Source organism: Abrus precatorius, unplaced genomic scaffold (genome assembly GCF_003935025.1).
Source record: "Abrus precatorius isolate BTA unplaced genomic scaffold, Abrus_2018 Scaffold7, whole genome shotgun sequence".
Taxonomy (NCBI): domain Eukaryota; kingdom Viridiplantae; phylum Streptophyta; class Magnoliopsida; order Fabales; family Fabaceae; genus Abrus; species Abrus precatorius.
In genome coordinates this window covers 11,754,192-11,777,552 of record NW_020874417.1, presented here as the reverse complement: position 1 = coordinate 11,777,552, position 23,361 = coordinate 11,754,192, and the positions used below count along the sequence as shown (strand labels likewise).

Sequence of the window (23,361 nt, the reverse complement as noted above, 5' to 3'; positions counted from 1 at the left end):
ACTAATTTATCATAATAACAAAATGGTTCCATTCGAGATTCCTGTACAATAACAAAATAATATATATAAAATTATTATAATTTATAAATTACTATAATACAAAACTAATTTATCATAATAATTAAAAATATATAATAGAATTTTAATTTACATTCATTAATATAATAATTATAATTATAACACACAATTAATAATACATTAAATTAAATACAAAAATAAGTAATTATAATTTAAATAAATATATTTAAAAATTAATTTACCAGTGTGTTAAGCTTGCTTGCAATATGATCAACAAAATTAAGCTAATATAAAACGTTATCCATCTTTTTCCGCTGCAATGTGAACAAATGAAAGTCGACTTTAATCAACTTTTTCAGAGTACAAAAGTTGACTGCAATTGACTTCTTTGTAGCAGAAAAGTCAACTTTAATTGACTTCTTTGAAGTAAGAAGGTCAAAAACGGGAGTCGCCTTCAATCGACTTCTACAATAGAGTTCTATTGAAAAAGTCATTTTCAATCGACTTTACTGTATCAGGTTTAGGACATTTATGTAAAAAAATTTTCTAAAACACATACGTAATTTTATATTCAAAATATTTTATTTATGTAAAAAAGTCATTTATTTCTTATATGAATTTTAGAAAATATTTTTAAAATATATTTAATTTCAATTATTTTTGTATTTTCCACCATTTTTTTCATTGTATCATTTAGAAACATTAATTTTTTTTTCTTATTCTCATGTTATTTTATTTTTTCAAATAATTTACTTAATGTGTGAATTTATATGAAAAAATGGAAGTTTTTTTTTATTTTCATGAAAGTATTCTTGAAATAATTTTTTTCTTTATTTTTTCAATAATTGTATTTAAGTTTTGATATCTATTTATTAGTTTTGATATTATGTACTTTTACTATGTTAATTCAATGTGAATTAAAAAGGTGTAAAATTGTGGAGTTATTTGTTTACTTTTTTTTTCTTTAATTTTAATACATTAATTTTTTTAAATTACTTGAATATGAGGTAATCAATATTATAATTTCATTTTTTTAATTAAGGTTTGCTGACATTAACATCGTGGAGTTGCACCCGCAAAGTGGTTTACAATTTATTTTTTTATATTTATTTTACTTTTGTATATTTAATAGTAAAATAGTGCGTTAATAGAAGTTATTTGAAACATATAAAATAAACAAGCTATCATAGTTAAACAATTATAGTTTGTTAATAGTTTAGAACTTGGAGCAAGCTGTGACTTTTAATACTCCATCCTCAGCTGCACAAATTTGATATTTATTCATTTATAAGAGTATAAATATTTTTTACGATAAAATTTATAATATTTTTATAATTAAGAGGGTTTGATATTATCTCTAATAGAAAATATTTAATATTCCCTCGTACATAAAATAATTATTATTATCGTTAATTTTATATTAATATATAATAAATTTAATGATTTAGTTAAAAATTATTAATATTTTTTAATTTTTTAAAATATTAAAAGAATTACAACTATTAATTTAAAAAAAGATAAAATATCTTTTTAAATATTAAAAATTACAGATAGAGTTGCTATTTGGTATAAAATACAGCGGAAAAATTTGTACAAACAAATATTATTAAAGCATTAAAATTTAAAAATGATATTTACTGGACAGAAATCGTGGTTAAATAAAAACAGATTCCGTGACTTTTGCATTAAGATAATTCTAACTATTAAGTATTAACCATTATTATATCACAAATTACATACACTAACAAAGATCGACGTAGCGTATCTCGTGGATATTGGATCCCTGTTTCACATCAGCCGTACACGTGTCTGTCGTCGTTATCAACGGTAGACAGGCAGAATCCAAAAGTTCTCCGATCCAGATTTTCTAGGCTGTATGTTAGCGAATCCAGTTATCCAATACGGAACCTCCCTACGCCCGAACCTATGCCCGAACCTACGCCTCAGATTCAGGTGTGTCAACGAGCCTCAGCTTCGGAACTCCATTCGTTCAAACTCTATCATCTTGCACCTTAACTCACTGTTGAAAAAAGCTTGTTGAACCAGTTCAAAGTTCAAACTCAACTAGTCCTTACTCTCACTGCGTTCCGAACCCTAAGTCCTTTTCTTTTCTCTTCGCTTTCGGTCTTTCTCTCTGTGATTCAGTAGCGGCAGGTACGAAATTCACGCAATTTCTTTGAATGGTCCTGTATTCCTGAATTAGACTCGACTGTTCACGCTTTGTGATTTCCGAAATTGAGAGCGATTCTTCGTCGGTGGTGACCGTTGGTGCATGCAGGCTCGGATTGGTAATGTACGAGTTTGATCCATCAACTTGTTGCGTTTTGAGGTTGGTTTCTCGCGATTCACGTGGATTCTGCTATTCTTCGATTTTTTGTGATTCATTTTATTTTGTTTTGTTTTATTTTATTTTTTGTTTTGAGACGTTGTTGAATTTGTTTGTTCGATTTCCTGCCAATTTCGTGCCTTGCTACAGATAATTTCGCTTCGGACCGGGAAATCATGGCGCAGAGTAATTGGGAAGCAGATAAAATGTAAGTGAAGTTGTTTATGTTTGATAGAGCCAATGGAGCTGATTGATCCATGTTCCCAATCTTATTTAGTGGTTATTGTTGTTATCTTTGAGTTTCCACTATTTATATGTGGTGTTTTCTCTTTTGCTGCTAGGCTTGATGTTTATATTTATGATTATTTGGTGAAGAAAAAGTTGCATAATACTGCTAAGGCATTCATGTCAGAAGGAAAGGTTTCTCCGGATCCAGTAGGTGAGAGATGATTTATGTTGTAATTTAATGCTCTTAATTAGTTTTCCCTTATTGAATTGTTTTGTTAAATGATTAGTCTGTGTCCGCCTTTACTTATTACATTTTTGGAATACGTTAATGCTGATGGTTGCGTACAATGTTTGTGTACATCTCTTGGTAGATTTCTTTAGGGTACTTTTATCCCAATTGATTATGGGTAACACTCTGAAATTGCAGCAATTGATGCTCCTGGCGGTTTTCTTTTTGAGTGGTGGTCTGTTTTCTGGGATATATTTATTGCAAGGACAAATGAGAAACATTCTGAGACAGCTGCAGCATATTTAGAGGTACGTCTCTTCTCTTACTTTGGTTTTGATGGTGTTAGATATAAAACCATTCATGAACATTCACCTAAATGGTAGTTTATTGATAATATTTATAAACAATTAGAGTAATTGTCTTCTCTTTTTTGATGACTTGCAGGCTCAACAGATTAAAGCAAAGGAACAACAACAACTACAAATGCAGCAGTTTCAATTAATGCGCCAAGCTCAGCTGCAAAGAAGAGATTCTAACCATCCTCCCATTGGAGGTCCTGCAAATGCTATCACTACAGAAGGAATGCTTGGGCAATCTACTGCCAGTGCTTTGGCTGCAAAAATGTATGAGGAGCGAATGAAGCACTCTAACCCCATGGATACGGAGACATCCCAACCACTTTTAGATGCTAGAATGGCCCTCTTGAAATCAACAAATCATCCTGGGTAATACCATTGGTAACTTTTATTTAACTTGACATATATTATTCTTGTACTTGTTTACAAATTCTATGCCTTTTGCCCAAACAGTCAGATGGTTCAAGGAAATTCAGGAAGTGTGACAGCGGCTTTGCAGCAAATCCAGGCTAGAACTCAGCAAACCCCTGTATGTGCTTGTACTGATGATCTTTATCTGGATTCACTTCCTTCCTTCTTTCCTTTCTTCTCCATACAGTTAAAGATTCTGATTTCTAATTTTTTCCTCCTCAGCAGGATATCAAAGGTGATGTCAACATGGGTACCATCCAGAGATCCTTGCCTATGGATCCTTCAATTTATGGGCAGGGAGGAATGCAGTCAAAGCCTGGAATTACAAATGCAGGTTTGCATCGGTACAGGAGAAATGCATTTTAGAGATGAGATAGATTTAAAATAAATGTGGATTATCCCCATTGGAAACAGGCAACAAAAAATTTTAGTTTAGTTCATTAGATATATACTGCTTTTGACTGTTTGGGTTTCTGCAGTGTTTGTTTGACATAAAGTTCTTCAAGATCATTTTCTCATATAACATTTTATAAGAATCACATAATTAATACATATTTTATTTGGCTAATCATATTGCTTGATTTCAATATTCCCCTTTTTCTCCTTTTTCAGGATTAAATCCAGGAGTTGGTGGTCTCACATTGAAAGGATGGCCTTTAACTGTAAGTTCTGATATGAGCCTTGAGTTCACTTTTCAGATATCTAGGAATATATCTGATCCAATTTAAATAAATTGTAATATTATGTAGGGCATAGATCAAATTCGTCCCGGGTTTGGTGCACAAGTTCAAAAGCCTCTCCTCCAAAGTTCAAATCAGTTTCAGCTTTTACCACAACAACAACAACAGCAGATCCTTGCACAGGTACAGGCACAAGGAAATATTGGCAATTCACCAGTTTATGGAGATATGGATCCGCAGAGATTAAGGGGATTAGCTAGGGGAAGTTTGAATGCCAAAGATGGTCAATCCATTGCAAATGATGGATCAATAGGCTCTCCAATGCAATCTACTTCATCTAAGGTAACCTTTATTCTGTCCTCACAGCTTCATTTTGCATGAATGTGTAAAGCTAGAGCTGTACATGATTTAAAACAATGCTTTTACTCTATGGTAATGCTGTCTTAAGCATGGAAATGTGTTGTTGTGTTTATGGATGATTTATAGGTTGTCTTCATATGAACCACTATCAACCTCAATTTATTAGATTAGAGTACTTTTCCATAAGAATAAAAGTTTCTTTTTAATAACTAATTAGATACATTATGTTATCTTAGCATGTCTATTTCTAACCCAAACTCCCACTGGATAAAAGATACACCAGAGAAAAGGATTAGTCCATAGAATAGAGTTATCCTATCCTATTGGTTAAACAAATGTCGGAAATAAGATATGACAGGAACAGTTATCCTATTCTGTTTGGTTATCCTGTTCATTTGTGCACCAAATGAGTCCTTCATGTACTGAAAAATTCATAACCTTTGGCAACCAGTTGAGCCTTGAGACAAGCAGTCATTTCATCTGGGTTGACTTTCACCGTATGCATCCACTTACAGTCAGTGACATGTTTTCCAACCGGAAGAGGGACAAGATTGCATGTCTAGTGATGTTCTAAAGCCAACACTTCCTCTTCCATGGGATGCTGCCACTAGACCTGTCAAATTGGCCTAACACACCCTATTCAGAGCCCTAGCCCATATTGGTCACAGCCAAAATAACCCATAGGGCCAAAAAGCACATATTAAAGTGAAGCCCATAGGGATAAAAAGCCCTAATGGCTAGGGCAATCCATGGGCCTTAAATAAATTCAGTAACTTGGCCTATTTTATGTGGGCCAACTCACTCCATGGGATGATTAGCCCACTCTTATGGACTGATTAATATTATAATATTCTTGCTTAACATTATACATATATAATTGATGCATAATTAATTACTGGAAATCACTGCTTAAAATCTGTCATGCTACTAGGAATTTATTGACAACATGAAAAGATTATGAAATATACTTATCTAGTTATCTATTGCAAACTTATTTAACCAATCTAGATTTTGATACACAAACTCAAATAACTGATAATGCAGGTTCATCTAATCTATTTCAATGTTAATCTAAGGAACTTAAATTTCAGAATTATAAATTAATGAAATTGTACACTTATTACCTGTATAAAAACAAAACAAAGCAAGTCATAGCATTACTTATGAATGTCACCTGTACGTATTAAATATTTTTTTTATATAGCATAATATTATAATAGTTAATAATTTAATTATTTGTTAGTATTAAATAAAATTTATTATCATAAAATCACGTGTTATATACCTCACCTGAATATTTTTTGTTATTTTTATTTATTTAGACTTCACTCTAGTACTTTATTTTTTCAACAAGGTCTGTCATGGAATATTTCTTAAAATAACTAAACATAATTTTCTACAATAGTCAATTATCTATTTTTTTGTCTGGAAATTAATATATATTGGTAAGATATCCCACTAATCATGTTTTTAAGGGAAAAACACTGTTTTCTACAATAGTTGGTTATGTACTGGATTGTCACACTAACTAATCCCATGTTTCAATCAATTCTGTGCCAAGCCACATTTTTTTACCAAATACAATGTGGCTTTGCACTGATTCGATTGAAACATTTGGAAGTTAGTTGTCCTAACTACTTGAATTGACACATTTCAAAATGAACTGGAATTAGTCTTTCTGGTGTGCTATTGCCTGGTTAAAAGTTAGAGAATTTTCTTTTCGCTGAACCCATATTTACAATATTTTAGCTTATTATTACATATATTTTGTTTGATAAAATTTTGACAGAAGAATATTTTTTGGGTTTATAACAGACAAATCATTTTTTCTCTTTGCTAATATGGTTATTTTGTGTTATTTATATTTTGTACAGATCAACATGCCACAGGTCCAACAGTCTACCTCCCAGCAACAACAGGATCCTTTGCATCCACAGCAACTGGTGCAGGTTTCACTTTTATGTTTATTTGAGATGACATCTGTTTTAGATACTTCTACCTTTTCATTGCCAAAATTTTGTAATCTAGCAGGCTTATTTGTATGCTTGCATGTTATGACTGTTTCCCAATTATGTTTTAGAATAACCGGAAAAGGAAAGGGCCTACTTCTTCAGGAGCTGCCAACAGTACTGGAACAGGAAATACACTAGGCCCTTCTAATTCTCAACCATCAACTCCATCTACTCATACTCCTGGTGATGGAGTTGCTATGCCGGGTAACTTGCAGAATGTTGCTGGTGTATCCAAAGGTTTAATCATGTATGGTGCTGATGGAGCAGGTGGTCTTGCATCCTCCACAAATCAGCTGGTAAATCAACTTGAAAATTTTTGTAACATGTATTACCTGAGGGTCATGTAATCTACGTTGCCTGCTTATGTTGCTTCCAAATAAAACATTTGGTGTAAAGAAAGAATATAGTACTGCCTTTTATATTGAAGTACCCTTATGAGGCTATACATTTTGTATCGTTTTTGGATGATGATTTGTTCCTCAGAATATTTTCTCTTGGTAAATTGAATTATATAATATTAATGCTTTTTAATCACTTTTATGATTCCTGTACGGTCAATTTTGAACCAACATAGTGTTGTGCATGCTGAAGTTGCTACCATTCATTCTCAGGATGTGAATTGTAATAAATATATTGCTAATTTTGGTAATGTGTATGCAATATTGTTGATTTGACAATGGATTAAAAACATAAAAACTCCTGCCCTGCATAAATATTTTGTTGTTTAACCACAATATATCATCTGCTGAATCTTTCATGTTTTAGGTTACAGATGCTAATTAGTTATTGATTATTTATATCCTTTTAGTTGCAGGACGACATGGAGCATTTTGCAGATGTTGGCTCCTTAGATGATAATGTGGAATCATTTCTCTCACAAGATGACGGTGATGGAAGGGACTTGTTTGGCACATTGAAACGGGAGCATGCTACTGATGCTTCAAAAGGTACTGTCACATGTTCTTATGATTCTATAAACTTTTACCGTTCACATTGACCGGATTGTTTGCTCTATTGCTTCTATTTCAGGCTTTTCCTTTAATGAAGTTGGTTCCATTCGCAAAAGCAACAGTAAAGTTGTTTGCTGTCATTTCTCTTCAGATGGGAAAATATTAGCTAGTGCTGGACATGACAAGAAGGTAGAAAGGATTTAATTGTTTTACTTCACTGTTTTAAGCCAGAATGCTGAGTTTCATAATACTTAGTAGACACTAGCAGAACAATTTGTACATCTGCCGGTGGATTGTAAACTAAAAATCTTCCTTTTTTCCTTATTAAATTTAAAACTTAAGTAGATTAATTACTTATTTAAAATTGTTTGCTTCATTTCTGTTAAGATGTCCCACATTGGTTAGGAATAAAGCCAAAATACTCCTTATAAGGATTAGGGTATTCCTCCTCCTATGAGTTAGCTTTTGGGAGTGAGTTAAGCTCAAGTTTCTTAACAATTTCATTAAACTTGCATCAGCTGTAGTTAGTGATTCCATATTGATATGATAACTGGCTGCTCCTTTTAGGTGTCATTCTTATCCTTTTATTATTTTTCAATTTTATGTTTTGCCTTGATACAAGGCTTATATATTTAATATGATTAGGTTGTAGCTGCTGAGAAATCTTATACAATATATATACCATGTCTTAACATTCACGTTGTCCCTTTCTATTGGAGATTTTTCCCTTTTTGTCAGCATACAACTCCTGGGACTAGAATCAGCATTAACTAATTAAGAAATATAAAACCCTTCTGTTAAGCTGTAAACTAAAGAGGAAAAACCTAAGTATCTACATGTTTTTCCTTTGTTTGATCCCATTTACTCTGAATGTCAATAGCCAATTCTCCTGAAAGCATAACCTAATGGGTAAAGGGTCATCGATGATATATATCTAATGCAATTACTGTCAAAATATCAAGAAACCAGAACACATGTCACTGTATCACGAGTTTGAGAAGGCTCTTGCATTTGGTTCACATGTTGTTGAATTGGTTCTAAGATCGGTTCATTAAGCTGTTCTTGACCCACAACTGGTTCTTGAATCACAATTGTTGGAGGTGATGACCTTTGTGTTAACTTTAGAATATCAAAGAAAGGTCTCTTAGTTTCCATCACATGTTCTTGAGTTGCTTCAATGCTAATTGAGTTTCATCAAGCTCAATATCAAAGAAAGGTCTCTTAGTTGCTAATTGAGTTGCTTCAATGCTAATTGATTTCTCCTTTCTTCAACCATTTACTTATCTACATTCCCTGTAACGTATTTCAAATGTTAAAGCTACTGCCTATATCTAATACCCATATTGAAGAATCAGTAACAGTTAAAGATATCATGAAAACATTTTTAATTAATGTCTCACCTTGTTTCTTGTCTTTCAAAGAATCAAGGTACTTCTTGCAGTTTCTCTTCCAATGACCTTTTTCCTTATAGTAGAAACACTCAGCATCACTTTGGTCAACTTGAACCTTATCATGCTTGGGTTTGGTCACACCACCCTTAGGTCCAAAAGGCTTCCTTTTAGGGATATGTTTTCCTTTCCCTTTCTTCTTGGGATTTTTGCCAACCACCAAGACAATTTCCTTTTACTTTTCAAGAGTGATCTGATTCTTGTAATCAATCAGCAAATTCAGCATCTTATGCAAATCACAGTTCATTTTGTTCATGTTAAAGTTTACAATGAACGGTGCAAAATCATCAAAATTAAGTCTTGAGAAAGCTCTTTCCCAAGTTTGCATTTTGACTTTTCAATTTGCTCAATCAGATCAATCATATTAAGAACGTGTGATCCAACTTGAGCATCGTCTTAAGATGTGTAATGATTTGTTGTGGATCCATATCCTCATTGTGGTCTTGAGTTCTGAGCTCATTGATGCCAAAATAGTACATTTGACATTGAGAGACTGCTCCAAATACTTCTGAAAAGTATTGGTTGCCTCAGCATCATTTGGGTCAGGTGCTTCCTAAGTAGGCTTATCAATGACGTCAATAAGTTTCTCGTGCATGAGAATGATTCTCAAGTTACAATACCAATCATCATAATTGGCTCCAACCAATTTTCTAGACTCTAGTATGCCACGAAGTGATAGGGAAGACATGTTGATCAAGCATGTAGTAAAACAAAATTATGTCAGAACATATTTTCATATAACAAAATCTTAAAACCATAAACGAGCTACATGGTTATCAAGTCATTTCTTACATATTTTAAGAAAAAAAGCTATATTACATACGCTTATATTATACCACATAAGTTCTTGGTTGTCAGATCATTCCTATTGGCATCTATTAATTAAATTTAATATTCCCCAGATAGTTTAGGCATTCAGTATAAAATTTTAAAAAAATATCTCATATTATAACTAATTATAAGTCTCGATGAATCGTTCCTTATAATTAATTAAAAAAAAGGCTTAAATATGTTTTTGGTCTCTATAAATATAGGTATTTTTGTGATTAGTCCCTACAAATATTTTTGTTAGGAAGTGGTCCTTCTAAAGTTGGTAATTTTAGAATTGGTCTCTGCCATTAATCCTCCTTCTGTTAAGTGCTGAGCTGGCTAAAGGAGAGTCACCTCAGCATTCCACGTGGCTATCTTGAGGCCCAGTCACAGCCTACGTGATATGTCACATCATTTTTTAAAATTAAAATTTGCAAATAAGCCCCTGAATAATTTTATATATTTACTAATAAACTCTTTTTCTTCCCCATTCATTTCTTCTTCTACACTCCTTTTCTTTTCACACCCTTTCTCTCTCCTTCTCTTACCCCTCCCCTGTCCCCTTCCGGTACCCTCCTTCACCTCCCACTCCCACAACCATATTCTCTCAACTCCAAACCCCTCTCCATCCCCTTCCCCCTCCCCCTCCCCCAATCACATTCCCTCAACCCTAAACCCTTCCCATCCACCTCTCCATCCCCTTCTAGCATCCTTTCCCCACCCCCACTTCCATCCTCTCAACCCCAAACCCCTTCCAATCTCCTTCCAGCATGTAAATAGAATCGACACTATATTTAGGTGATTCTATGTAAGTACTCTCTATGTCAATCATGGAGAAGGGTGGATAAATCTTTTAGGGTATAAGGTCAGGAGGGTTCATGGTTTTAGTGTGTGTAGTGCATGAGGCTTAGCAGCAATTTGCTCACCAACTTCTATCTTTTCTTACTTTAGAGAAAGTAACATTATATGGCAACCAACAGAGTGTGAGCGAATAACTTTTCCTTGTTTGTGATAATAAATAAATAAATTCTACAATCTTAATTATTAAACAATATAATTCTTCTTCTACAAAGATTAAAACACTCGTTAGTGTTTGACTCCGTAGGTTCAATACTAAGTTGGTGATAAATTAGTAATAATTAATTTACTAATCAAGGTTAGCATCCAGCAACACTCCTCAATGTCGATAGCAAAAGTAATATATTTTACTTTCAAGAACCATTAGAAAATAATATAATGTTTCTTTCTATCCTTACAGCTTTTAATTAACTCTAGAGTATGATATAATTTGTCTTTTCTTCTTTCATTTAATTATCCTAGCCAAGGTCTTAATTTTAATAGAGTTCAAACTCATTACCTAGTACCTAGAATTGATGGATTCTTTCTTGAATTATCATTAATTCTACAAGTGTTTAATTATATCCAATATCTATTGAGCTAGTGTGCTAAAGCAATAAGTGTCCAGAATTAAAATACAACAAATGACTCGATGATTAATATGATAATTTCAGGTCAAAGAATATTTTATATTTTTTTCATAGAATTTTTTATTGACAATATAAGGTAATATTAACAAAAAAAATTCTCAATAACCACATTCATATGTATGTAATCTATATATGTAAATTAATAATTAATAAATGAGATTTATTAATATTCATTCAATGAGTACTATCACATATATATTGATCTATCTTGATTATTAATGTCTTATTTATAATAATCCTATAATCACATGTTTCTTATTTTCATAATCTCTATTATGATAACAAGTTTTTAATTTTAATCTAGGACCTTTATCAAATAAATTATTATATCAAAACAGTGTATATAAGATAAAGAAAGAAAATAATACTTTATTATTATAACTGGAATGGAGTAAATGATAACTTTGGGTCTGCATTTATTCCTAACACTTAACTCTGAGCATCAATCAGTGGACTATTACTACTTTTGAGTTTCAAGAATTAGCCTTTATGTTGAAAAACATTGAAAAACATTTTTTTGTTTTTCCTTAACTTCTGCACAGGTTTCTATATAATAAAAATATTTGGCCCTTACTAAGATGCTGTATTTAATGAGAAAAGATATATCTACGCTGGCATTTTGCAGTCTTTTGCTTCTGTGGGTTCTCCAGATTTAATCCAAAGTGAGCAAGATCTTGTAAAGAAAAACTGCAAGGAAATAATATACACAATTGATTTGATGAACTTATTATACCATGGGCTGGATTAATAATTTATTCAGATAAAGATCCTGGGCCATTTGACCGGATTGATAGAATGTTCATCATAAATAAGTAAATCTATATCCAATAATTTTCTTTAACTAAAGTCATTCTCTACCAAAATAATGACCTTGTAATTGTAAATTGGTTTTAGAGATTATGATGTAAATCTTTATAGAAAAACTTGAGTTTAAAATGCATGCCTTCATAGGATAGTACCTGTGTTTGACACATTGCCTGTTGTGCAGTACAAGAGGTTTTATGAATTCATGTTCTTTCTGACAGTTATAAAGAAATAGGTCTTAGTTAATTCTGTACTTACACTGCTTACTGATTGGTTTACCACAAATTTTTGGTACTATTCTCAAATCTCAAGGCATATATTTACCATTAAAGCCAGTGTATTCAAACCCTAACCTAACCTAACCTAACCAATCCAGTTTGATTGGAAAACTGGTCAACCTTCTAAATTTTTGGAAGGGGTAATAGCTAATAATCGTTTTCAATGTAGAACAGTAATTAGCAGATTGAGGGTTGGTACAGTTTCATATTGACTACATTGCAGAACTTTGAGCAGCAACGTCAATAATTGGGTCAAATGCTTGGTCAAGAGACTGTTCATTTCTAAATACCTATTATTAATACAATTAATGTGTGCTAAGTTTAATTTATTTTGGAGAAATATTTTTTAACTTTTATACTAAAATGGTAAACTGGCTGATTTATCTGAAGATAGCCTAAAATAAGCATCTTATTAGAAATTACCTTTTTTTGTCTTTCCCTTATTATTAGGTTGTTCTGTGGAACATGGAGACGCTGCAAACAGAAAGCACTCCAGAGGAGCACAATCTTATTATTACTGACGTTCGCTTCAGACCAAATTCAACTCAGCTGGCAACATCTTCATTTGATACTACTGTGCGGCTGTGGGATGCTGCAGATGTAAATTCCTTTTAACTGGTTATTCTTCTCTTACTGTTAATGCAAACCTTTCCTTGTCTATCCTGGATATGAATTTAAGATCTGCTTTCTAAGTTTCTACTAAATGCAATGTCCTCCCAATAGAAAATATAACTTCGGTTACTGCTAGAAATCTATATCGTTATGTCTAGATTCAGTGTATTGTGTAAATATAGTAATTTGGTAAACTGATGAAATCTGCTTACTCTAGGGACAAACATATGTTTTTATTACTTCACTGAATGATTTTTTATAAAATGAGAATTTAATTTTTGAATAATGTGATATTATCTTGATTTTTGATGATCACAAATGCCAAATTTTAAATAAGTTATACTTCCATAGGTATTGAATCTTATTAAAAACAATATTTGCTTATTTGTTTTTAGGTACCATATTGGTTAAAGATATGTTTTGAATGTGTTAACATTGATTAGGAATAAAGGCAAAATACTCCTTACAAGGCTAGGGTAGTCTTCCTATGAGTTAGCTTTTGGGGGCTCAAGTTTCTTAACAGAATGTTTGAACCCCTTTTTGGCTATTAGATTGTTGATCTCATTTCCCAAAGATTGAAGTTTGTACTCCCAAGTTAAAAATAGAAATTAACACTTATTGTGATAAGATTTGGTTATTGTTCTTGTTGAATGTTAGGGAGTTCTTTAGAAGTTTTCCCTTTTTATCCCCATGGATAAATTCTTTTTGAAGGGGATATGTAATCTTTCTACACACACGCATTGTTGGAAGGTGAACTTGAAGGTTAAATTTGGTGTTAAATCTTATAGTTCTTGCATTCGGAGACACTAGTATCTATTTGAAGTGTTGGTTTACATGCTACTGAGACTTACCTTTGACTATTACTGTTGCAGCCAAGCTTTTCTTTACAGACATATAGTGGTCATACTTCACATGTGGTGTCCCTTGATTTCCATCCAAAGAAAAACGACCTATTCTGTTCTTGTGATGATAACAATGAGATTCGCTTATGGAATATCGGTCAATATTCTTGCACTCGTGCTTTTAAGGTCATTTATGAAATTTACTTGTTTTAGCTTTCAATATGTTAAAAATTTGTTTTATTCTCTCTTCTGAAACTCGTTAAGTTAATTGAGCAGGGAGGATCTACACAGGTGAGGTTTCAACCAAGGAGTGGCCACCTACTGGCGGCAGCAAGTGGCAGTGTTGTGTCTCTCTTTGATGTTGAGACAGAGAGGCAGATGCACACATTACAGGTATAAACAAGGACACCAAATTTCAAGAAATCTACAGAAATGATAAAATTCTTCTGCCCCATTTTTTATTATAATACCTAATAATAGTTATAATTTGATGTATTTCTAGGGACACTCTGCAGATGTGCACTGTGTATGTTGGGATGTAAATGGAGAATACTTGGCATCTGTGAGTCAAGAATCTGTCAAAGTGTGGTCACTTAACTCTGGGGATTGCATTCACGAACTTAGTGCCAGTGGACACATGTTTCATTCTTGTGTTTTTCACCCAAGCTACTCCACTACCCTCTTGGTTATTGGTGGATACCAGGTATATTTGTACATGTCAAGCTGTATTGTTTGTTAGACCTTTTTGCACTTTTTCATTTTTCAATTTCATTGTTCTTTATTTCAGTTTATTATTATATCTTTTGTCTTGGTTTTCTTTACAACAAGTTGTGTGTGTTTACATTGAAGGATATGGGAGTAAATGTTTATTGGGGTCATCAAGCTGTGAAATTAAATTAAAAGGCTTGTTAAGTGCAAGATAGGTTCTATATGCTAAAAAGTGAACCACATCGGTAGAGAAAATGGTGTGTTAGAGATGTTAAAAGTATAGAACTTGTTGAAGTCTCACAACGACTACAAATATGATTAAAGTAAAATTTTTAAAATCTAAAGCAATCTTCAGAATGAGCTAGCTTTTGAGGTTAAATCTAAGCCCAAATTCAAAATGCTAGTAGGCCTTTCGAAGATCCAATATTGGGCTACCTTTGAATAAGAAAAAACAATCTGGCTCCATTGATTTTCTCAGTGCAATTAAGCGGCCCCATGGATTTTCCTGTGCAACATACTTGACTCCACAACTTTCTCAGTGCAACTTACTTGGCCTTGCAACTTTCGTAGTGCAATATTTAAAAGAACAAAAAATTTGTCCTCTAGCCTGAGTATGAGAGGATATGTTAAAGTCCCACATTGTCTACATTTATGACTAAAGTAGAATTTATAAAGATTAAAACAATAGTTACCTTGTGACTTAATTTTTGGAGTTGAATCTGGCTCGAGCCCAAATTCAAGAAACTGTTCCTGTTTTTTCACTTCACAACTTGACCTTCTGAAAGAATTGATTTGTGACTACGCTTTTTGGAGAGTAGTTTCATAATGCTGTGTATTAAATCCCTTGCTACCTCCCTTTTTACCATTTGATGAGAAGCTATGTAGAAAACCTATGAGATTACCGTAACACAAGTATGATTTTTGGTTGAGGATTGGTTTATTGTTATGTTGACACAACTGGGTAAAATACTGGTACAAAATATTGCGAAGTTGAAGCTAAGTGGAAATTCAGCGTAGATGCCTCATAGTTACATAAGGGAAAACTATGACTGTAACAGGTTGGAACTTAGATCCAGATAGGACTAGAGTGGCATTATCGAATTAGTTTACAAGATTAAAGTTTGTTTTAATCCAGTTTTCATAACATTAGTTTGAATTTGGAAGTCAATATTCTCAGAACAGGCCATCTATTGTTTCTTATTTTTCATTGGAAACATCTTGTTAAAGACATTTTGCCAACATACTGGAACTTGTTTTTGCACCATATCACATGATTGCAAACATGGCTTTTTTCTTACATGCTTCGTTTTTCTTTAATTGATGCTTTGCAGTCATTGGAGCTATGGAACCTGGCCGAGAATAGATCCATGTCAATTTCAGCTCATGAATGTGTGATATCTGCCTTAGCACAATCACCAGTGACAGGAATGGTTGCTTCTGCCAGTCATGACAAATCTGTAAAGATTTGGAAATAAAATTGATTATTCTGTGGTTCAAATAACCAATATCAGGTGTGCTAACTGTGACGTTGTCAAGGTAGAAAAACAGGTAAAACAGGGCTGAAGAAATTACGAAGATGATGTAAGAAGAATCCTCCATCTATCACCCCACCCTTCTCTCCTCTCCCGCATTCATCCTTACTTATCTACTGTGATATGGGGCTTGGTGCATTTTCTCTGTTCACGGGTAGTTTGGCTAATCTTTTTCCATATTTTTCATAAAATTTTTAAATTAAATTCCGTTGCTTGCTAGATATTGTGCAATGAGGGTTCTGTCATTGTTATTAGCCCCTTTTAATGTCCAAAATGCATGTTTTGCAACTTCATTGTCTTTTTCCTGGTTAACAAATTGCATCAATTAATCAGTAATCATTATATAAATTGGTAATATTAACTGGTGGGAGAAGTTGTCTGTATAATCTTACATTCTTTCCTGTCAAATGTTGGAAACCCTTGTTTGCTGAGTAAATGGACACAAACCTTTAATTATTTCCTTTTAGGTGCTTACACGATTATATGATGGGCTCAATCATTTTGATCTGCCCTTGTTTCATTTTCTTTGTTGTTGATTTTCCATTATCGGTGTCTTCTCGCTCATGCTCTCTATCTTAAAAGATAAAAGCTCTTTCTGCTAGTTGGTTTAGGGTTCTGTCTGCTATGCAAACTAGAGATTTGATTATGGCGTTTAATGCACTTTATTAGTGTCTTGAATCATGATTTACAGCTGAAATTATATACACGTTTAACTGATTATGTCGTTTTATGCTACCTAAACAATTTAACTGACGTTTTACTGGTGTCGTGCTTTGTTATTTTTAGTTTCTAAACTTTATGTATAATTTTGGTTTCCTCTTGTTTTAATTAGTCCATAATTTTTCAACTGTTTACATTAAGTCTTATCAAAATTTTATTTAATAATTAGTAAAAAGATATAATAAATATATAATATATTATTGATTTATATCAATTTGTAAAGAAAAAGTATATAAAATAATTAAATAAAAATAAATTGGCTTTTTATTATGAAATGCGAGTAATTAAAAATTAGAGGGATTATAATTAAGCATAAGTTGAAGTATGCGGATCAAAAGAATAGTTAGGTCTTCTATATTATAACTCGTGTCATTGAAAGAGAATTAAAAATATAGGAGTTAAAATTATATACTAAGGTATCAAGGGACAAATTTGATTTACTCAAATTTTAAACCCTCAAGTCCGAAATGAGCCCTAATTATGTTTTTCATAAATATGAATAATACATTAATGAATATTGTAATCTTATTTTTTGAAATATGATTCTAATGTAATTTTTTCATTTTAAACATTTATTTTGTAAGAATCGTGAGATGTCAAAAAAGCTCGCTGCATTAGCGTTACACTTTGGGGACGTCTGTTAAAAGACTTTCCTTTTTGTAATACAATTTTATTTTATTATCTTATGCAAGCTTGCACGGAGAAATGATATCTTGCAAAAGCGGATCTAGAAATTATGGCTTATCATATGCATTTCCAAGTCCGTATTCTCTTGCTTTCTATAGACACTTCCACGCCATATGGCATAATGCAGACCAAGTTTTATTTTATTAATTAAGAGTTATCTTAAAGATAAGTGGGCTTGTCTTTTTTGTCCTTAACTGGGCTTATCTTTAGTTGATGCATGGAGTAATATATATATATATATATATATATATATATATATATATATATATTGCAAGAATTGATTCTTATAGAAAATAACGAAAAACCAATCACTAGGATTAAACTAATTATATCATCACACGCAAGCAAATTTGTTCTTGTGATAGGAGAAAGTAGAAGTAAAATTTTGATTTTCGGGATGACATTTGCACACATTTGAATAATATATAGTACATACTTTTATATGTGTTTTTTAAAATTTACTCATACTTAAATTTATGTTGCTGCAAATAACAATATTAATCAACATTAATTTAAGACAAAATTATTCTTTTCGTCTCTTAACTTTAAGATAAAATTTATTTTTATCTTTTAACTTATTTTTGGTTTATTTTAATTCTCTAACTTTTTAAAAAGTTTCAAATAAGTATTTTTTTATTAAAGACCCTAAATTTTTTAAAAAATTTTGTTGTTTCATGTCACGTGTATTTTGTGTCACTGTTTATCATCTTTCTCCTCAAATCTTCAATCTTGTCTTCAGCACATTTTCTTCTTCATTCTCTTTTCATCTTTATCTTTTTATATTCAAAACTTCATCTTCTTACTACTAATAGACAATTTTCTAAAGTCTTAGGCCCAAAATTTTGGAAGCTTTCATGTGTAAATACTTGCCCACTTGCATCCATTGCCTCAAGTTCAAAATGGCCAATTAGAAAATGTGGAACATTACATTCCCATTGTAAATTTAGGCCGTGCAAGCTAAATACTTAGTGTAATGAACATTGAACTTTGGCGACGAAATAGCTAGGAAAGTACAATCTTAGCTCAATACCTTGCATTCCAATTTTCTACACCTTCAAAGGGTTCTTTTTTCATATTGGATATTGCCCTTTCAATGGCCTTGATCGCATTCAGAAAACCACTTTATCCCATTAGTTCTTTTCTCTTCAGCTCTGCATGCCAAGTGACTATATAGTTTCTGATGTATGTTTGATGAATCCATATTTTATTGATATTTTGTTTACCTTTTTATTGATTTTTAATAGAAAAATGAACTTAGAAATTGTAAATACCATAAAAATCTCATTTAGGTCAATTATCGTAGTTTTCTTAATTTTTGTTTAATTTACGCTAATTTTTTGCTAATATCTTTTGTAATTTTGATCACTTGAATCCATTGTGCGTCTCCGTGCAGAGTGTGCCCTCAGTCCCATCAAGAGGAGCATGAATTTGATCCCTGAATTGTGAATCTATCTTCTATGAAAGGGGAGGGTGATTTCTTTGCCTTTATTTCATATTTTCTTAGTCTACTTTTCTTGCATAGTTAATAGATAAATACAAAAATATTTGTATTATTTTCTTTTTTTTAATTTTGTTCAGTTTTGTAATTCTAATTTTATGTTTTGATTACGCTTCCTATTCAACTTATGATCATTCTTTATTTGTGAATAATTCATATTCCTATCATACTGAACATATTTTCTTGTAAGGTGAATTGTACTCACATGTTACTAAGTAATTATCACCTTTACCATGATAGAGAATTGAGCTTGAGCTTTAATTTTTTATTTTTTGTGTGTGTACACTTTACTTGTATTTTTGCTTTCATCCTTTAGAACTTGCCCTGCTTCTTATTGAATGTGCATTGTGCAATCATTTATTTAGATGATTGAGGTCTTCTTTCCACACACTCATACACCCTAAAACACCCTTGCACCTAATGACCTTGTTCCAGATTTACCTCTTTTGTCAAACTTAGTCAACCTAACTCTTTTCCTTACCTTAAGAGAGAAATTTCTTTTGAGTTACATCAAGAATGAATGCAAAAAACTAAATTTGTGGTATTGATTATGACTGTAGTTGCTTGAGGACAAGCAAACTCTTAAGTTTGGAGTAGTGAACATCATACATGTTAATAATACATGTAAAAAAAAATGCTTGAATTTGAAGAAGAGAATGATTGTCAAAGCCCACAAAATCACAATTAATGAATGAATGAAAAAGAAAGAAAAGAAAAATACAACAAGGGTCATGAGTTGAAAATGATTCCCACATAAGGAAAAATAATAAAAAACATGGTGAAAGAATGTTTGAACCTTTTCAATTGCATCATTTAATGCATTCCATTATAGTTGTGTTCATTCACTCAAAAGAACTCCCTTCTCTTGAAAAATTACTTGAGCTTTTGACCCTTCTTGATCAAAGTTGAATCTAATCTAACCTATTTGTGACCAACAAAGTTCTCTTTATATGTGGTTCATTGTATCAAGGCAAAAGAGATTGAGAATATGGGCAAACATATGGTAAGGTGAGGCAAAATGCATGAATTGAAGGGAAACACTTAGCTTAAAACATTATTGAGTGAAGAGCAAAACGCTATCATGTGAGCAGATAATTTCTTGCATTATGTGAATTGCATAAAACCTTACTAGATCTTTATTTCAATTTAGTAGGACTTTGCATGGAAATGATTGGTAAGAGTGTAATTTCTCTGTTGAATAAATCCATGATTTTGAAAATATTGGAAGTGCTAATTAGAGTCTAAGATTGAAATGAAAAGTTTTGAGAAATTTTTTTGGATAAATCCAAAACCCTCTATGTTCAATTTTCTTGAGCTTTGATTTGCTTGAGGACAAGTAAAGATTTAAATTTAGAGTTGTGATGAATCCACATTTTATTGATATTTTGTTTACCTTTTTATTGATTTTTAATAGAAAAACAAACTTAGAAATTGTAAATACCATAGAAATCTCATTTAGGTCAATTATCATAGCTTTCTTAATTTTTTTCAATTTACGCTTATTTTTTTGTTAATATATTTTGTAATTTTGATCACTTAAATAATGGTGCAGGAATTTCTAGACAAATTTTATGAATTCTTGGCTCTTAAAAAAATATGAAGTGAAAGTAATTACTTTTAGACACCATAATAATCACTACAACAAGCTACTTTTAAGGGACAAGCCAAAGTAACTAATTTCAGAAGCAATAGTGATTATTACATAGCTAATGAGAGGTGCATACTTGTGCGTGTTCACTATCATTGATGATAGTGAACACTACAGAGAGCTCCAAAGTGACGCATGCTACACACGTTTCATTATCCATAATAGTAATTACACGCGCTGCGCGTAATCACTTTCACAAACGAAAGTGATCACTACCAAAAGGGAAAACTTCATGGATGTTGCACGTGTTTACTATCATGAACGATAGTAATTACTACGGAGGGTGTCAAGTTTACTATAAATAAATTTTTACCATTTAGGGTAGGAACCTTTTACCATTTTAGGGTTTCCATTTCTTTTCCTCTTTTACTCTATTTTTCTATTTTTCATGTATTAAATGCTTGTAATGATGAAACCCATCCTCATGGAGGGCTAAATCTTGTTGTTAATCCCTAGTGAAGTTCATATGAATTCTTCAAATCTTGGGTTTAATGTTAATACGAATTCTTTTTATAAATTTCTTCTTCCTCAATCTTTTGAAACTAAATTAAGGATTAAATGGAGGGTGTTGCTTAATCAAACTCTATTTTGTTTTTAACAAATGGTTCAAAACTTAGTTTACTTAATTCTAGGTTTAATTCTAAGGTTGCTTAATCCTAAGAATTAGGGATTGGAGTCTATGTGATTTGCTTAATTTCACAAGGAATTTTAGGGTTGATTGACACTTGTTTAATTAACCTAATTTGTAGGAAGGTTAAAGTATTAAATTTTAAGAGAATTTGTGATAGAATTAATAAGGACAAGCTAGGGGTTAACACATTTTGTTAATCGAATCTTACAAATTAATTTCTTGCTTGAATGAATACCTTTAAACTTAGAAACAACAAAATTTTTCCTGTTTTTTGAATCCATTACACACCATATGTTTGATATTTGGACACTCACCCAATGATTCATAAGAGGATGACCTAGGTTAGCACTCTAGATATTTTGATATCATCTTTCATCTTTTATCTTTCATCTTTTCTTGTATTTGTTTATCATCCTTTTCATATCTTGTTTAAGTCAAGCTGGTCCACACGAAAGCATAAGTCACCACAAATTTTGATAGATATTTTGGATTTGTAAAATCTTCCCTTTCTTTCTTCATTAGTTAGTAATTAACCATGAACCACCTTCTAAAAAAAGGTTCTAATTTTCTATGGACTAGGCCAATTTTAACTAGTTGTAAACACATAATTATTAGCACAAGGATGATATATAATTCTTGCAATTAACACATAAGTTAATTTAAAAAAAAAATTATTTGAGAAAGAAAACTAGCTACAATGTTTGGATCTGCATTTAACATTGAAGGAATAATATTTGTAATTAAAATACAAATCTGACTTGAAACAAAAAAGGTCTAATTTAACCCTAATTCCAATCATATTAGTAACAAGCAACAGGAAGATTTAGAAAGTTACCAGGAATAGTTACATTAGATAGTTGAACTAAACATGAAATACCAAGATATAAAAATTTGTTTTGAATTTAGCCTTAAACTCATCTCAAAAGAAAAAAAAAACTGATAAATTCTCTTCAAGCACTAGAAATACTTTTCCCCACCACAAATTCAATACTTGATTTTTCAATTATTGAATCATTATTTAAATTAAACTTATATTTATCTTTTAGAACCTTAATCCAAATATTGTTAGAATTATTAATTACCCTATAACCAATTTAACCATATAAGCTAAATATATTTTTTTTAATAAATATCTAAAACCTAAACCTTACTAGATTCAAGGGAGACATTTTATCCCAAAAAATCAAGTGAAATTTCCTATTAGAATGAATTAACTTCAAATAAAATTTCTATAAATACAATTTATTTATTCACATACCCCTTTAGGAATAAGATACAATTGCATAGTATAATTTAAGATGCTAGATATATTAGATCGAGCAATAGTAACAAATGAAATGAAATTTTCCTTTCAAATAAATAATTTTTTTCTCTAATGCTATCTATCATATCAATATATAAACTTTTCTTAGACCTAGTACTTAAAATTGGAGCACCCAAATATGCATTTAAATTATCAAAGTATTTAATACTTAATATCTTACTCAACTTAGTTTTTCCTTCCAATTCTAAACTAGAGAAAAATAATACTATAGATTTGAATTTATTAATTTGGTTGTTGGAGGTCTCCAAAAATTATTAACATATTGAATTAAATGAACTTGATCAATAATGACTTATGCCACCATAATTAAATTATTAGCATAAAATAAATATGAAATTTTAAGATCCTCTTTGCTAAAGGCAATGAGATTCCACTCACCTAATGTTAAATACAATGGATTAATCTTTCCATACATGATACAAATATAAAGAGAAAAATGATCATTTGCATTTTGAGGGCAAAAACTTGTCTAAAAACTCACCTTTTCAGTTAATGTAGACTGAAGAAGAGAAAGACAAATAGTTATGAATTAATTCAGTCTAAGAATTACCAAATTAGATTTTTTCAAAAGATTCTTTAATAAAACACCATTTAACTTTATTATGTATTTTTTTTTTTAAATCTAAATTTTAGAATCATAAAACTTTTATTATCTTTAAATTTTTTAAAAGAATGCACCATTTCCTAGAGAATCATGATATTATACATCCCTTATCTTCTTAGAACAAAATTACATTAATTTTTTTAATTAACTAAGAGAAA

General features: G+C 31.4%; 1 protein-coding gene across 11 annotated transcripts; it reads left to right on the top strand.

The window, feature by feature from the left end:
• The first annotated feature begins 1,889 nt into the window (after nucleotides 1-1,889).
• Nucleotides 1,890-16,775, top strand: LOC113872930 (transcriptional corepressor LEUNIG_HOMOLOG). Of its 11 annotated transcripts, none has more exons than XM_027510827.1 (19): nucleotides 2,043-2,172; nucleotides 2,297-2,347; nucleotides 2,495-2,552; nucleotides 2,686-2,783; nucleotides 3,000-3,109; nucleotides 3,246-3,526; nucleotides 3,611-3,686; nucleotides 3,791-3,902; nucleotides 4,181-4,230; nucleotides 4,318-4,590; nucleotides 6,483-6,551; nucleotides 6,689-6,916; nucleotides 7,429-7,567; nucleotides 7,650-7,759; nucleotides 12,848-12,997; nucleotides 13,882-14,037; nucleotides 14,128-14,244; nucleotides 14,354-14,554; nucleotides 15,891-16,773. In XM_027510827.1, exons 3-19 carry the CDS (start codon nucleotides 2,521-2,523, stop codon nucleotides 16,032-16,034), a joined length of 2,346 nt encoding a protein of 781 aa, XP_027366628.1. In that variant the 5' UTR covers nucleotides 2,043-2,172; nucleotides 2,297-2,347; nucleotides 2,495-2,520; the 3' UTR covers nucleotides 16,035-16,773. The 11 variants fall into 11 exon arrangements, 10 of the variants coding, with proteins under 10 accessions (XP_027366632.1, XP_027366622.1, XP_027366629.1 ...); XM_027510830.1 differs by having other exon boundaries at nucleotides 2,047-2,172; nucleotides 2,259-2,347; nucleotides 7,435-7,567; nucleotides 15,891-16,774; XM_027510823.1 differs by having other exon boundaries at nucleotides 2,080-2,172; nucleotides 2,259-2,347; nucleotides 3,794-3,902; nucleotides 6,483-6,557; nucleotides 15,891-16,772.
• Nucleotides 16,776-23,361: the final 6,586 nt, after the last annotated feature.